The 16,879-nt window shown below is 40.2% G+C and overlaps 1 protein-coding gene across 1 annotated transcript in view; it reads left to right on the top strand.

Annotated features, from left to right (window-relative positions):
• Positions 1-16,287, top strand: part of LOC119216507 (homer protein homolog 3) — a 30,030-nt gene extending 13,743 nt beyond the window's left edge. The window contains exons 4-11 of the mRNA XM_037469424.2: positions 443-574; positions 749-856; positions 4,843-4,851; positions 6,822-6,958; positions 9,049-9,205; positions 12,562-12,666; positions 13,760-13,840; positions 15,195-16,287. Coding sequence (XP_037325321.1) covers positions 443-574; positions 749-856; positions 4,843-4,851; positions 6,822-6,958; positions 9,049-9,205; positions 12,562-12,666; positions 13,760-13,840; positions 15,195-15,380 — 915 coding nt within the window. The 3' untranslated portion in view covers positions 15,381-16,287. The remainder of the gene's footprint in view (positions 1-442; positions 575-748; positions 857-4,842; positions 4,852-6,821; positions 6,959-9,048; positions 9,206-12,561; positions 12,667-13,759; positions 13,841-15,194) is intronic.
• Positions 16,288-16,879: the final 592 nt, after the last annotated feature.

Raw genomic sequence — 16,879 nt, 5'->3', positions numbered from 1 at the left:
GATAAAAAGCCTCAATCCCAAAGCCACAGCAGCCTCTTTGCTGTACTGCTGCGCATCGAAATGTTGAGAGATTTTCCTGCTCGAGTGCTTGCAAATTAAAAATAAGATACATAATGAATGTGGCAAAATAAATAAACTGATATTGGGAATAATTTGTCCTTGACAATTGCCTTTCTATCAACCGGCGTTTTAAAGAACATGACATCAAGTAGATGGAGGTTTACTACCCTTTAGGGAAACATTTTTCCAATATATATTTCTTTTATCTGTATCCCCTTTATACTTCAGGCTTGACCTCTATATTGTGTGTGTGTGTGTGTGTGTGTGTGTGTGTGTGTGTGTGTGCGCGCACATATTAACTTTTATTATTTCCTTGCAAGATAATATTATTTCTCACAGTATTCCATTTTTCCCAATATTCTTTTACTCCCTGTGGTGTCAGGCCATCATCAACAGCACCATCACCCCCAACATGACCTTCACCAAAACATCCCAGAAGTTTGGCCAGTGGGCCGACAGTCGGGCCAACACAGTTTATGGCCTGGGCTTTTCCACAGAGCAGCAGCTGCAGCAGGTAAACGTCTGTCTCACACACCTTGACGACAATAAAATACTTTAATTATTCAATTTTACATGGAGTGGGTGCTGTGGGGGGAAAAAGTGATAGCATGAGAGCACAGAAATGTGATTATCAAGGCCCCTTTCCCCCCAATTAATAAATAACAAACATTGTATTCTGCTGTCACAGTTTGCAGAGCAGTTCAAGGAGGTGAAGGAGGCGGCCCGTCTGGCCAGAGAGAAATCTCAGGAGAGGTTTGAACTGGCCAACCCTGCACTTGACATTGCAGCTCCAGAGGTAAATTATTTCTGTACTTTCTTAAATGTTTTCTTGATTAGTTTGCCAGCTAGAAAATGGAAACTCCATATTCTCAAATATACTATATTGAAATTTAAAGCTACAAGTCATCTTAAAAGATCTGACAAAATGTCTGTAGGAGCTCAAATAAGGGAATACGGAGAAATGAAACCTAGTGGGTTGTAAAAAATGCATTTTGGGATTCTGGTTCATACCAACAAATCCCCGGATGAAAGGGTTTTATTTGCTAAACCTGAAAGCATCCACAAAAGACCTCACTGCCCAGTTTCTTCTGAAAGGAAAATTCAATTTTGAAAACTGTCAACACCGGATTTGTGAGTAATCAGACATTGTTTTCTTTTGAATATCAAGATGCTTTGAGCACCAAAACAAGGTTCATTCACCCCCATTATTTGAACAACAAAACCATCTGCGTTGTGGATCATCTCATTCCACTTTACTTAAATGGTTGTTATAAGTAAGCAGCAATGGAATATTTTTTGTGTGACCATTGAAAGGAGTTTTGTGCGTACACCACCCGGAGAACAGGCACTGCTAATAAGGGTTCAATAACACTAATTTCATTCTATAAGCAAAATCTGAAATCCCATTGTTCAATTGTTTATAGTTTCATTTCTAGAGGAAATCTGCTTTTTAAATATGTCAAAAAAAATGAAACTGTATTTTAAGGAGGATGGACAACAGGTTCAAGAACCTGATGGTGTCTGTGCCTCCCAGGCCAATACAACCAAATGGAGCAGTAATACGCCAATGAACTTTGGCTTTGTTTCTATTTTAAACATATACCGAATCACGAGGGATCAGGAGTAACCCCATCTGGCTGCTCAATTATTCTCCCGTTGGTTAACTCCATTAAAAGATTTCATGCATGACAAATTGAGAAGAGCGGCAGAAAGGGACGCTGCGTCTGAAGGTGTTTGGAGGGGCAGTAATGACTGAACGAAAGAAGAATGAGGGATCACAAAAATGCAGTTGGAGGAAGGGAGAAGAGCTGAATCATCTATAATTGAATAGAATCTGGCTGCGGCTGACGGGACAAAGGCCAGCTTGTATCAGGCCAGCGTCCATGATTTCTTGCTGGACTAAGAAGGGAACGTTTGCCTGGAGTAGAAACTTTTTGTCGCTCTCCTCTATCCTTGATAGATATGATTTCCTTGTAGTGACAGTACAAGTAGATCACAAGACAGTTATTTTTATCTGGTGACATTTACAACAACTTGTGTGTGTACACAGTAGTCTAAAACTCTAGTGTTCCTGTGTAGCTATAACAGTGGAAAATGATGAATGAATAACTTGCGGTGAGGAAATGAAATGGGAACACAGTGAATTCATGCTCCCGGGATAAGTTGCAGAGTCAAATTGCACACAGAGGTCAAGGTAAGCAAGGAGAGTTACCATGGCAACCACCTGACTCACCAAGCCCAGCAAACAGACGGACCGATTACCTTGATACAGCTGCAAGGCGGACGCACGCACGCACGCAGGCAGCCTGACATCTAGAAAACAACATTGATTTCGTGTCAGGCAGTAAATATAGAAGTGTTGGTATTATCGCATCCTCGGTCTCACCGCAGTACCTTGTAAAACACCAGCGTTTCAACTCTCTGAACTTGTGTAAAATCCAAATAATAGCCAGTCAAAGTTACTATGGCGTGCAAGCACATGAGGTCATTTTACGTATAAAGCACTGTAGTGCAAGTATTGATGGCAGCTCGAGTGTTTCTATTAATGCTCCATTAAGGATGATGTGACTTTGTATAGAAACATTTAAGCACTGTTTAATACTCTCCACAAATACCAGAACAGAAATATTAAAGACAAATCATCTGTTTAGATAAAAGTTTTAAAGTTTGTAAAATAAATATGCTGGACCTAAATGTTGGGAATGGAACAAAAATGCAAAATGTTAGGAAAGAAATCCGGAAGTAGAATAAGAAAATGCATCATGGTAAACTGATGAAGATGTTTGAGGGGAGCTGCAGTATTTTGTCTGGCTTTACTTCCCTCCGCTGCACTTGTTGGCTTTGCAGCACATTTCGCTGGTCAATAAACCTCCTGGTCAGTATTGCAGAGGTGTATTTGTGCAGCCTCAAGCTTTACAGAGCACATTTTCTGCCTCTGAAATGCGGATGGCAGCCGGGGATCTGCATGCAGCAGCGCGTCGGCTTTCAGGCGTGTTTGCAGAGCTCAGAGTTAAGATGGAGGAGGACATTGGGAAGTTTTGGTGAGATACAGAAGAAAATGATCAACACCGCAATATAGAGCGAAATTGAAAAAATGTTGATGCCATGAAAACCCATTTATGTAATATATATCTTTTATTTTGTAGATTCTTCATTTAGGGTTTTAGGATTGACCAGTGTGCAGTTTGTTTTATGTGTTGCGCTGTATAATACAGCTTGAAAAATAATTTGCAATAGTATAAAGGCTAGCTAGTCGTATGCTTAGAGAGCTGTGTATACAGTTTTGCATCATTTAGCTGTGAGTGCTGAGATTGCAAACAGCGTTGCTCTGACCCTCAGGTTTCCTTCAAATAAAAACTGTTGGCTCCGCCATCACTTTTTCTGTGCTTTGCACTGTTTGCTGTTAGCTGCTTTGCGATGTTGAGAGATGCTTAAAAATTCTCCCCATCTTGTATTGAGCCCCCTTTTTGATAAAATGATATTCCATTTTCCAAATATATATGGCTTACATGCTAAACCATATGGGAAAAAAAGTAAATTTACAATTCCAGGTTAATTGCGTCCCATATGAACAAACTATTGTACCAATATTCATCTTGTATTTAGTTCACAGAATTAAATAATATTTTTTTTTAAAGCACTTGAAATAAACACAATTGGGACATAACACATGGTAATCTTAACTTACAGGGTTGTTGGCTAAAACCAAAGTTGGTAACCCCCAAACCACACAGTAAAGCTAAACAAATGTCAAAGAGAGCAGAAAAGATGACATCTCTGCCTATAAACCCTCTGAACAGCAGTGTAAACACAGCAGGACACTGTTTCCCCTCATCTGACAGGTAACAGCTGTCATTTGTTTGCGCCTCCTGATTGGAGCCTTTTTTCCTCCTGCCTTCTCCATCCGTTCATGGTATCCATGCAGAGGCAGAGAGGCAAACAGAAATGCCACTTATCAATATTTTAAAACTGTACTTGGCATTAAAACCAGCTGAAAAGACGTCTCTGTGTGTTTTGTTGTGGAGTCGGCAGGACCGGTGCTCCAGAGGGGAACGTAAGCTTGTACCTCTGATGTACGGACACATGAATAAATAAATAGTGTGTGTGTGTGTGTCTCAGTGAAACGGGAAACAGAGGCTTTATAAAGCTAAGGGAGCAAATGCACTGATGCGCAGATAAATAAGTAAACTGATGTACTTCAGATGAACAGTAGTCAAGAGACTCTCAGGGAAGCCGTTGAATATTAAAGTATCTGGGTTTCCATCGATTTTAAAGCATGCCTCTGCAAATCCCAAAAACCTTAAGTTGCTTTACTGAAATACAACTTGCACATCCAAATGAATGGTGTTCATGTGGGTGTTTAAAAATATATATATATATATATATATTCCATTTTTTTATTGTGTCACATTGTTGACTGTTAAAAGGACTGAAAATCAAAGATTATTTGATCTGCCCCTTTTTTTGTCTCTATTGATGATGCTAAGTCAACTGACTGCTTTCTTCAGAGAGCTCACATGTCACACTCATCATTTCTTATTTCAGTTGCAGTCACTGCTCCTCCTCATGAATCCTCTGCTATTCTAAATGAATCAGTGCCGAAGCCAAGATCAAACAAAGTGTAAAACTTGGTGGAATGTAAAGCTTTCGTGAACTGGACCCTGTATGTGTTGTAAATTAATAGCATGCTTTTATTTATCTTTTTTTTTCCTTCCTATTCCTTCTCCTCTGGCACGTCCCCCTCCCTCCCCTGATGCATCATGGGACATCTGCAACCCTCAGCTCTCTCAGGTGCGTAAATACACACATTCCAGAAAACTTATGAAAACACAAAGACCATTTTCTTTTGTCCCAGGGACTGCAGTGTTCGTAGTCATGTGTATCATCATTGCATGGACCGTCTAGTCAATAATTAATCTGGAGTCTGATCGAAGTTGACTTCAAAAGAGTAAAACCTTCGTCAACCACGGACAGCTACCAAGCTCTAAATTTAATTTAGTCTGTACAGTCTCTCAAAACGTGGCGACATGCAGATTCATCTGAATTTACTTGTGAAGAAATTGGGAAGATTCAGACGACAGACTTCCACGATGAGCTCTAATATTCCCTGAGAACGTTGAGCAGCGAGAATCGTCCTTTTTTGGAAGTGGAAATTCCTTTGAACTCTGCCTAATTAACGGTTGGTCGCAGGCTTGTGCTCATGAGGGTCTGCCTTGTTTCCCCTCAGCCTGTTAGTGAACAACATATGGGAAAAACTGCTGTAAATTTGTAATTCTATTTATGATTTAAACATGATCTACAGTATGAATCATTTAGATGTACGCACAGCCCTTCCATTGGCTTTGGGGCTGGACTGGAGTTATCTTGACTGAATTTTTTTTTTTTTTTTTTTTTATATGTTCCTTCCTCTGGACCTTTTTTGATGTTGTGCGTGTTTTATGTCCATATTCATCCACGAGGTCAGATGGAGAGCTGCTCTGCTATAGATCACATACCATCTTCTTCAGGGGAACACACTCAGGCTTACAAAAAGTAAATCATGAAAAAAAATTCTATTTAGGTTTGTAATGCTTCAGTGAGGCTCGTTGACAGGTTCAGGTTACAGCGAGGAAAGCAATGTGCACACGTCAATTCATCTGAATCCTTTAAAAAAGACTTTCTTTTAGTGTTTGCTTTCAGTCGTATAGCCTACAGCCTCAAACTGAGGAAAATGGTTCTGAAAACTGTGAAAGGAACTTGATCCCCTTTCTGGGCAGCAGAGAAGGAAAAATATAAAAGCAGATTGGATGGACTTGACTGTGCCAGGCTGGAGTCAAGCAATCCGCATGCTGTAGTGTGTCGTATCCAGTGTCTCTTTTGGACATGAGAGGAACAAAAAAGACTAACTGTAATACCATTCAGTTTATTTCACTTGCATCCATGGTGCAGGCTAGTCCTAATGAAGTGAAAAAAGCAAAGCCTGCTATAAGGTATGGCATCATACTTAATGTCTAAATTTCCCAGGGACAAAATACATTACCGATTTAACAAATCCTAAAACGGGAAAAGCTGGTGGAGAAGAGGACTCTCCTCCAGAAAAACAAATCCCCTTGCAGAATAAATATTGTATTTGTCTTTTGACTAAAATACTACTTATCGTATTGGCAGTATTTTTAAAGGATTTTGTTAGTGGAATCTAAACATCTAAGACTGAAAAGTAATATTTCCATTCCATCAAGTCTACTTTTAGAATTTGCTCAACATCTATTGATCTTGCTGATTCACATGCAGTATCTCAACAGCAGAATCACTAGACTATGCAAATACATTCTTCACACACCGATTTTATAAATGAGGAACTACCATTGAGTCCCTTCCTGTTGAATCAGAGTCCAATCAGATCTCTACACCTTCACCATCACAGGGACCCAGAAGGGACCAATCAGCCGCTGACGGTCAAGCTCTGTACGACCACACTGCGCATTGCTGTCCTTTTTGTTCTGGTGACTGAGTATTGCGACAGTAATTAACCCCATCTAACCTAAACCTCTGAGACTAAACCAATACAGTCATGCTCAATTGTCAATATGTTTTTGTTAATGCGTCTCTTGGCATATTGTAACACTCCCAAAAGGAGTAGTTGATTAGGATTTCCGTTTATAAGCCCATTCTGACACCTACACACAATGTTCTGGCACAGACTGAAACGCTTGACAGAGCTGCAGCTGATTTCAATGTCAACCTCATGTCCTGATAGCGTCCTGATTGTGTCGTTGGTCCAGGAGCTGTCAGAAGAGCGTCATTCTCCCCCGCTGCTCACAGTCAACGGGCCAGTTGAGGAAAAGCTGTTTCGCAGCAAGAGTGCTGAAGTGGAGCTGACTGCGGAGAAGGAAAGGGTCAAAAAGATGCTCTCTGAAGGGTAACAAACTTTAATTTAATTATTTTTTTAACTCTCAGCAGAAGGTTTATACTACATTGTGTTCGTAAGCACCAGGCTTTGTCTAGAGAAAAGAGGGCTGATGGTTTTATTAGCTTGAAGACCAGCCCCGACGAGTCCGCTTCGACACTGTAAGACTTCACTCAAATGTAACAAGTACATTGTTTAGAGTTAGTTTTCAGTTTGGGTTTGTTGTCCTTTTGTGTAGTTGTGTTCTTTATAAACACAATGAGTCTTTTAGCAGTGGTGTAAGAAGTACTCCTGATCCTTCAGTTAAGTAAAAGTAAATTCAGCAATAAAAGTTCCTATAAAGCATAATGACTCCTTTCAAAGATTTTATATTATTACAGAATACTATATCAATCTGTTATCACTAACAAATACATTCAACTGTTGTATTTTGTCCAAGTGGAAACGCGTACACTTCTAGATAAAGTATCTAGTTATATAGTGAAGATGCACTGACTCCAATTCAGCCACACATGACACTTCTGCATGCGTTGTCCTAGATATATAAATATGCATTCAGAATGTTATTTAAGAAATGGTTTCTGTGTAAAAGTGAAATAATAGTCATTATATGCTTGTGTATGGACTAATGTGTACTCATGATTTTAGAATTGCTTCAAGGGAGTTTAGCAGTTCGTGAGGAAAAATGACTCCCATTGCTCAACTTTTCACCAAAGTTCCCTGAAAGCTGTTAACAAACCACTGAGATTTCCTTCTCTTAAACAAAGCTGAAAACATGACGTCATTTTATTGCTGATTAAAACATACCCTTATCCACAGATGAAAGAGACATGGTTTTACCCACACAACAACTGTGAGGTTTCTTTTGTAAATGAGAGCTGCTTTTAAAAAGAAAAAAGTAACTACCATAACTGATTGCAATAAACGTTCTTTTGATCATCGTTGAAGTATTTTATAAACTAGAAATATGTGTGAGAAGAGCATTATATATTTTAAAGGTGTCCAACCACAGCGTTTGGTTTAATCTCAAAGGGTGGTTTTTTAGCGACAGCAGGCCGCTGTTAAATGTCTCGAACGTGCTCGGCACCAAAAACAGCAGACAGTTATCGACAAGCTGGAACCTAGTGGAACGTTTGCCAGCTAAAGAGATGGATATTTCACTCAGGAGTTGTAAGAGACCAAAAACAAAGCTACATATTGACATGCACGGAGATTAAATGAAGAAGGAAAAAAAGAGGTTGGGGAGAAAAACGGGAGAAAGCTAAAGAACATTTTTTTTGACACCATATCAATTTAAAACTTGCTACTATGATGTGTTCATAACTTGTTTCTGGTGCTCCCAAGTGGCCAAAGAGAACCACCTGTTGCAGGCTAAAGGTCAAATATTGCACCTGGACAGATAATGAAGAAAACTAAACTGATTGTGCCAATGTTTCCTTTATAACATCACAGACCAGTGTGTAAGGACATCTCACTTTAAGCTACAATATGGTTCTCTATTAGTGGTGTGTGTCCGAGTGTCCATGTATTGAGGCCAGTTAGGTTTGAATTTAACAGCATCTAATTATCATCATCGTGGTGCTCATTATTCATCACTTAACCTTCCATTTGAGACCAGGAAGCAAAGAAACATTCCAACCCGGCCGCTTTACACAACCCATTATCCTGAACGCTTTATTTTATGAACGGTAGAACGGCAGGCTTTTTATTCCTGTTGCTATGGTGAGTATTTTTAAGGATGCCGAGCCGTTAGTTTGGTCATCATGCTGTAAAATCTCTCCTATCCCTCCTGAACCCGTTGATAATGGATAATACTTGTTGCTTTATTTCATTTGTAACCATGGTAACCCTGTGCAGGATAAGACTGCCCTCAAAGACAATGATGAAAGAGAAACTGAATAGTTATAATAATTGAATAATTTCAGTAAAAGGTAATAAAAGTCTGTTACGGACCAAGTTTGTGGAAGGAAGCGTTTGTTATAACAATCTTTGATTGATGAAATGACTGTAAAAAGCTAAAGTGGTTTCAGTTAAGGCGCCCTGATAAACCGTCCGCAGCACCACTCAAATGAATAACTTGTGTTTTTGTGACTTCCCCTCAGGTCCATGTGTGAGATAAACCTGGAGGCCGAGCTCTTCACCCTGCAGGATAGTAACTCTAAGCTGGTAGAAGCGCTGCAAGAAGCCAACAGCAGCGTGGATCAGTGGAAGAAACAGCTAGCTGAATACCAGGAGGAGACCGATCGCCTCAGAGACCAGGTGACATGGGAAGGAAATCCCTCAGGCTGATCACTAGTCCGACTAGAGTCCGATAGTTGTCAGAGCCGGGTCACAACTGGCCACCCACAGTGTGTCTGTTTTCAAGGTGCGGCAGCTTGGCAAAGGTACATTCATTGGTTAATGATGACGCTTGTAAGGTGTTTCTGAGCCAACTACGTGGTCATTTCTGACGCCGCAGTTTGGGTCGATTCTTAAAATTTTGATCTTGAAACAGTTTGCAATAAGCTGTGTAAATCATAATGAACAACACGCTGTACTAGCTATGAGGTGAAAAGGGGCCTTAATTTAATCTGCTTAATCCATTTTAAATGACTTTCATCGCAGAGCAGCATAGCATTGAGCATCACTGTTGCCATGGTTACCTGCAGTTCAGAATACAGTGCTTATTCTTGCTTCAAATCATTTTGCATTTTAGCAATCAAGATGGATTAAAATTTAAATCAAATTGTTTAGACACATTTGTGATGACTCTATTATATAAAGATATTTCGTGTAAAATATGTCCTTCAGCAAAACTCTCCGAAAAAAGTTACACTGTAAACTCTTATGTCTTGTATTTAGGGCATCTACAGCCGTTGCACAGACGCTCTGGTAGTTTTCATTTGCAGTATGCATTACATTAAGAATTATAAACCATATATGTAGTAGATAGAAGTAAATTAGGTCTAATTTGCATTACTATTAATGAAAATAATTTAGGATATTATCAGGGTTGTACCTAAATATCCCAAACGAAGAAACCAATATAAATCAGCAGAAATACTGCAAATGTTTTTGTTCCAGGAAACCGTTTCTTAATATGTGACCATTTGAGTAGAAGCTGGATCTATATAGTAAGCAGATTCTTCTAGACACCTATAGTGATCACGCTGAAATCCCCACACAGACATGGCCTCTTTCAAATTGCAGATGCATTTTTCATCCAGCCCCCTCTTCATGGGATATTTCTGTTGACAGGCTCTCGTGATAATCGCCTGGCCAGAAAGCAGGCGTTCATCTTTAATTCACAAACAGAAACTCATGCCCTTGGTCAAGCTTAACAAGTCTTCTTCGATGCGACAGAATTAAGTGCTGCCGCAACCGGTCTGCAATGAAACTATAACCACCAGTGACAGAAGACCTTTTTATTCTAAGCCCACGATGTGGTTTTATCTATCGTCTACGTGTCCAGGTGAATGTTACACACACACACACACACACACACACTGCAGCAGTCAACCAGGTGGCATGAAGTAGAGCAGGCCCCTTGGGATTTGGCAAAAGGGTGTTGGAGAGAGGGAATGGGGGGGGTTACAGGACACCCTATACTGTCTACCATGCCCCCACTCTCTCTGCCCCACTTAGAGAAAGAAATATAAATCATGGTATGTGGAGAAAAGATGGCCGGCTTTTTCTCCCTTGTCCCACATTGCCACAGCCGACGGTCTAAATCCTGGGTTCACTCTGACGCTGCTCAGATTTGGCAGCGCATGAGGGGTTTTAGTTAGGGTGTATATTGTATTAGATTGTGGCCGCTTCATTGGGGTTTTGTGTACTTTCATAGTTAATCTTTTTTTTACGTGATTAATTAGACTTTTATTTGAGCAAGAATTTGCTGATTTTATTTTGCATTCTATCTGTCAATCTTAAATATTTGGAATTTCGATAGGTCTTATTGGTTTCAAACATCCTAAGTATAATACAAATATGAAATGGAAGGAAATCAGATTCCCACCCAATCCATAATTGTAATGTCTTAAACATCTTGGTTTCAGGGATTTTTTGGCAAATGCAATTTGTGAATTTAAATAAAAAATTAATTCCACAGAAACCTTTAGTTTCCGTCTAAATATAGTGAGTTCAGAGAGTATGCTTCCATCAAAGCTGTACAATTAGAATGTTATTGTGTATTTCAGTTAAACAAATATTTGAGGACAGGAGGTAGGTAGTCCTGACAGTGGGTGATAAGCATAACATCCGCTATCACACTATACAGATATTCTATATCACAGTATTTTCTTTTACCGCATGACTTGTCTGGTAAAAGCTCTCAACAGATTTCAGACAAGAATGCAATTTTTAATTAATACCACATTTTAATGCTTAACAGTTTAATCAACATTATTGATACTAAATCCTTTATCTTCATAAAGCAGTCTCATTGATCTGTTACTTCTGCAATTATCTAATGCAACTTATTTTAAGGAAAACCGCAATTAACAATTATTTTAATTATCAATTAAAGTATTTTTTCGAGTAATAACTTGTTTAGCCCATAAAATATGAAACGATGGTGTAAAAATGCATTCTGTGTATTTTTAATGCCAAAAACCTAATAATATTCCATTTGTTGAATTGACTTAGTTTTGCTGCTTTCCCTCCTCTTAGACACATAACTATATGTACGCACACAACACCATAGTTTTCTCCCATCAATCTGTTGAGATGAAAGTGTTCCTTGTAACATAACTTGAGAGCGAAACCAGAGGTTTTGCGTGTGTCACCGGTTCCTCTTTCCACGTGTATTTGTTCATAGACGTGGAGCTGCCTCTGGGGGCCGTAGCTGTCGCATGCATGTGAAGGGCTTGAGTCCCGTAACGTGACGCGTAGCGTGGAATCTACAAAGAGACACTTTGAAATTGTCTGTGAAAATGCAGAGGAGATGCTCAAGGGAGGGAAAACACATTCGACACAGAAGCAGGATATCCTCCCACATTTACATATTAGACATCGATAACGAGCACTGTGGAGATCCCTGCATCTCCAACATTAACGGAGCCAAAACTAAGGAGGTCGAGAGTTGAGGCATCTTTGATTTGAATGCCCTATCAACTCATTATCATCAATAAGTAAAAACAAGTGTTATTTTTAAATTGGATTTGGTTAAAGCTGATCAACAGATTACTTCCAACTGTAACTGTAAACACTTGAGAAACCCATTTGATTGTTTAAATCTGATTACTCCTGGAGAATGCAAATTTTACCATATTGGTTGTTTTTTATAATGCCCAGTAGGACCTCGGCAGTGTCTGTGCTTTACTTTTGAGCGAGTAGATGAACAGTGAGACGTTTGTGTGTGTGTGTGTGTGTGTGATGGAAATGAAGGAAAGCAAGTATTTGTATATTTGCATTAAGTACATCTGTACACTACTGCCTCATGTGGTGTTTTCTGGATTCAGAGAATGACACCAGAAATGAGGTTAATGCACCTCTTTTGTTGGATAGCTGCTATGAGGAGTTCCGAGAATATTGTCCTGTAATCGGAGGGCTGTCACTATGACTAAACTCCTGTAATCTTGTAAAATGTGTTTTTGTAAGGTTATTGGGTACGTATTAATTGTGTGTGTGTGTTCAAGGTGACGGAGCTTGAGGCACAGCTGGGGCATCCTGCTGCTGGTCGGACCGAGGAGCTGGGTCGATCATTGGAGGAGCTGGAAGCCCTGCTGAGTGCCAAAGATCAGGCAAGACCACTTCAGTCAATCCATTACACATTGCCCAGATCCGTTTACCATACTAAAGGAAAGCCAATTGGCTCATAAAACCGCTTAAATAATGTTGCCAGTAATCAACATGTTTGTTTTCAGTTTGTGAAAATAGAGCCTCCGTCTCTATTTGATGTTAATTTATTTAAGGGAAAGATGTACCCGTCCCAGATGGAGTATTTATTCTCTTAATCATCTTTTAAAGGGGATCTAGCGGCATCTAGCCGAGAGGTTGCTGTTTGCAAATAAACTTCCCCAGTGTGGCAACATGTAGGTGAACTACAACGCAAATATCCCCATCTGGAGCTTTTGTTGGGTTTGTCAGTGTTACAAATCATGCTATTGTGAAGGCCTCATGCCTAACTCAACCAACCAATCAATCAACCAACCAGGGCCGCGAGTACTAGACAATCGGAGGCAGAGAAGTGCAGGTAATGCCTTCGCCACAGAAGGATCTGTAATTCGACTACCGGTTACTGTGAAAACGTGGCAATGCAGCATAGCAGACTCAATCTAAGATAACACAGAAATTCTTATTTTCAAGTTACTTATAAACCAAAAGAAAAGACACAGATATTTCTGGTTCAAGAATCTAGTTTTCATATCAACAATGTTGGAAAGAAAATGTGCTTTCACTTCTTGTGTCTATTAAATCCCTAATTTATCTTCACAGCACTGTCATTGTTTTTGTGGAATCATTAGTTTTGGTCAAAGTGCTTATAAAATACCACAGGATTTAGACCTGACGAGACCAGATCCAAATGTCCAAAGCTGCCAACTGCTGCATTAATAAAATGGATATCGAAGTGAATTATTCCTTGAAAGATGCTCGCACCTCCTTTAGGCTCATTAACGAAACCGCCTCTGTGACATGCTTATGTGAAGGATTTTTGGCAACAGGATTTGTGCAAGGTCACAGTGATTGGCCGAAAAAACGTCCTCGCAGGAAACCTCAAGGTGTCAAACGGCTTATCAGCGCCTGATAAATGAGTCCTTTAGAACCACGTGAAGTACAGGACAAATGGCATTGTGACAGTTTCTGAATTATTATTTTTATTTATCTTTTTTAAAGGAAATTCACAATCTACAGAGCAAGAAAACCGATGTGCGAGCGCTGGAGAAGGAAAGGGAGGAGGCCATGCAGAGACTGCAGGTGAGAGGACGAGGGTATTGTTGATTTAAAACATTATGTTGCAGGCAACGGTGCCTTCTTTTGTTGCTGAGAATTGGCACATACTGTATTCGAAAATACGAGATACATTTTATTATCTGCTTTGAGGAAAGAATTGAGCTGTTGTGTGTCAAAGTCATGAGGAGTTCTAACACTTGAAAGAGAGACTGTTGGCAGACCTTTTGATTTTCATGGCCATTATAAAGCATGATGAATGGGACTAGTTGGTGGCACTGCTGCACAAATTGTCTCTCCTCACCTACGTTGCTACTTAGCGGATGAGGACTTTTATTACAGCAGGTAAACGACTTCATGGACAGGAATTCAGATAAAAGCATTTCATCTCTTTTTTTCCTTGTTGCCATTAATGCTTGTGATTCCGTTGTTAAGTCCCCAGTTCAGTCTTGAAAGGAGTCTCGCCCACTAGTACAAGCTGTTTTAGTGATTTCATGGCAGAAATGTTCACTGTGTATTTTATCTTCCCCGTGTTACATTTCTTTTTAATATCTTCCCATCGTGGTGTCATCTCAGTGCCCTTTGATATCTGTAGTCTTGGAGCTTCCTTATAGGAAGAAACACAGACGCATTGCAGAGTGCTGACCGGCTTACCAGCTGTATTCTGTTGTTCTCCAGCCAAACAAAGGCCCAAAGCTTGCTGATGGGAAAATCAAAGGTCTCCTGCTGTGCCGGTAACAGACCACACAGACGGCAGAGAATCCGTACGGGGCAACTTTGTACTACAAGGAGAGAACATAGCACTGAACCTCCACGTTAATGCAGGAGATTGTACCTGATGATTGGGTCCTTTATTGTTTTTAGTAGCGGTGTCCGTCATAATCCATTCATGGGTGCATTTGGCGTACAGAACGAGCTCATAAAGCACAATGTAATACATTCGAATAGACTGTTCTCATTTTTTTTTAAAGCAGTCGGCAGTGACTCATGGAGAGAGTCATTTACATTAAAAGGTGCTATTTTGAGGGAATTTCAACAGCCTCTACGCTCTCAACATGGCATCAGCTGTGCTGGTGCTTCTCGGCTAATGGTGCTAACAATGCAAACCAGCATACAGCATTGATCTGAGGAGGAATCGTAGGGTGGGTCCTGTGCCCTCGTAAAGACGGCGTAGTTGTTTGCTGCTATTTCTATGAATTTCTTATTGAGCTAGATTGTGGTCAAACCTTTAAAATGCAGAAAGCGGCATAAAGGCATGTAAACATGCACTGGGATAATTGTTGTCATTATACCCAACTTTAAACTTCACACCGGTCCCTGCAAAAACTATTTAGAAAGATCCAGATGAGAAAACTGCATTCAACAGTTAATTTGTCTGCAGGATCTGGAGAAACAAAACGCTGACTTGGAGGAACGGGTGCAGAGTGCTGAGAAGACGCTGGAGTCGAGCCGGGAGGAGCAGAGCCATTCGGAGGTCGAGGTCCGACGGGTCATCGACGTCCTCGATGTAAAAATCTGCGATCTGAGCGACTTGAGACAGAGCCTTGCAAAGCTCATCGACAAATAGCCACAGGTGCAGTTGGGCTGCATCTCCACAGTCGGCACAGGTTCCACCATGTGGCCTTGGTTTTGTGTCTTACTGGTTCAACTGTAGGTGTTGCGAACCTCGCTACGGTGTTATCCGCAGAATAAAAAGTCTCATTGACGCTGTAGACCTGCTATGTTCATCAAAAACTCGGGATAGTGTAATCTGACTGGTTCCTACTTGTTTTTCCATAGTCCCATCAGCATAATGTCCTTCAGGCCCTTAAGATGATGATGATGATATTTACAGCAGTTTTTTTACTCGCCATCATTAAACACTCTAAAAAGCTTTTGATCAATATGCTCTGCAAGAGCGTCCTCTTTCTTTTTGAGGCCATAACAATCCAGTGTTTTTTGTCAAAATGTTACTAAGCTGATGTTTTTTCTTTAATGGACTAAATTGTTTATGATAGTGTTACTGTTGTCTCAAGTATTGAACGAAGGATTAGTGAGTATTAAATAATACTCAAAAGCGCCTTTTTAAAAGAGCAATCACTGAGTTTAGGTTTGCTATTTTGCAAAAGTAGTCATTTCAACGGGTATAACAGCCTTTTCTACTTATCGGTGTGTTTCGTGTAATGACTCCTTATTTTATTGAATGTGTTTCTCATACTGAATTAAGAAGGAAGACTTAAAACAGAAAGGACTCAAAAGAAAATGGCCAATAGTGTTCCTGCAGAGCCTGAGTTCTACTAATCAACCATGGCTGAGCTCAGACCATTAAACTGCACTCCTCTCACGGCAGGAACAGTTTCTGGATTTCAGATGGTTGTAAAATAAAGCTTTACAGACACTAAAATCAAGATATTTGATATATATATACATATATTTTTGCCATTACACTAGCTATACCTGTAAAATGTCTGCTTTTGCACAATAACAACCCTGAGTTAATGTTCATTTGACACTGTTCCTTGTGGAGATGCACCCAGTAGGTGTTTGGTCAGTATAAGGACTCAATGAGGCAAAGGCCCTAAATAAAGTATGTTCCAGTTCACCATCAGCAGCCTGGGCTGGTCTAACGCCAGCCAGAACATCAACAAACTCATGCAACAACCTGCTCTTATTTTATCCTCTGAGGCGCTTCAGCATTGTTCACGTTTTATTAGGATTGCTCTTTTCTCACCACTTTAAATCTCATTGTTCATTGATGGGTTACTCACAATCCGGATGGGCATTCAGAGACGGCTACAAGCTGCAGGTGGTAGGTTTGTCCTCTCCACCAGGCCACATTGACTGGTAGATCAGCATTTTAAGGAAAGCCTCCGCTGCGTCACAGTGGTCCGTGGACAGACACTCTGCTTTGTCACCCTGTTGAGTGGAACCTGGGATTGCACTTGATGACGTTTGTGCAGTTTGATTTTGTTTACATGAGTCGATGTGCACAAAATGATCCAGTCGTACTTTATGTACTTTTTCTGTGTTGCTCCACACAATCATTTACCATAATAGTAGTAACCCTTGAGAGGCTTACCGCAGCCA

This window comes from Pungitius pungitius, chromosome 7, assembly GCF_949316345.1.
Source record: "Pungitius pungitius chromosome 7, fPunPun2.1, whole genome shotgun sequence".
NCBI classification, from domain to species: Eukaryota; Metazoa; Chordata; class Actinopteri; order Perciformes; family Gasterosteidae; genus Pungitius; species Pungitius pungitius.
Note: the sequence above shows the minus strand (reverse complement) of the source record. Positions and strands in the feature narration are given on the sequence as shown.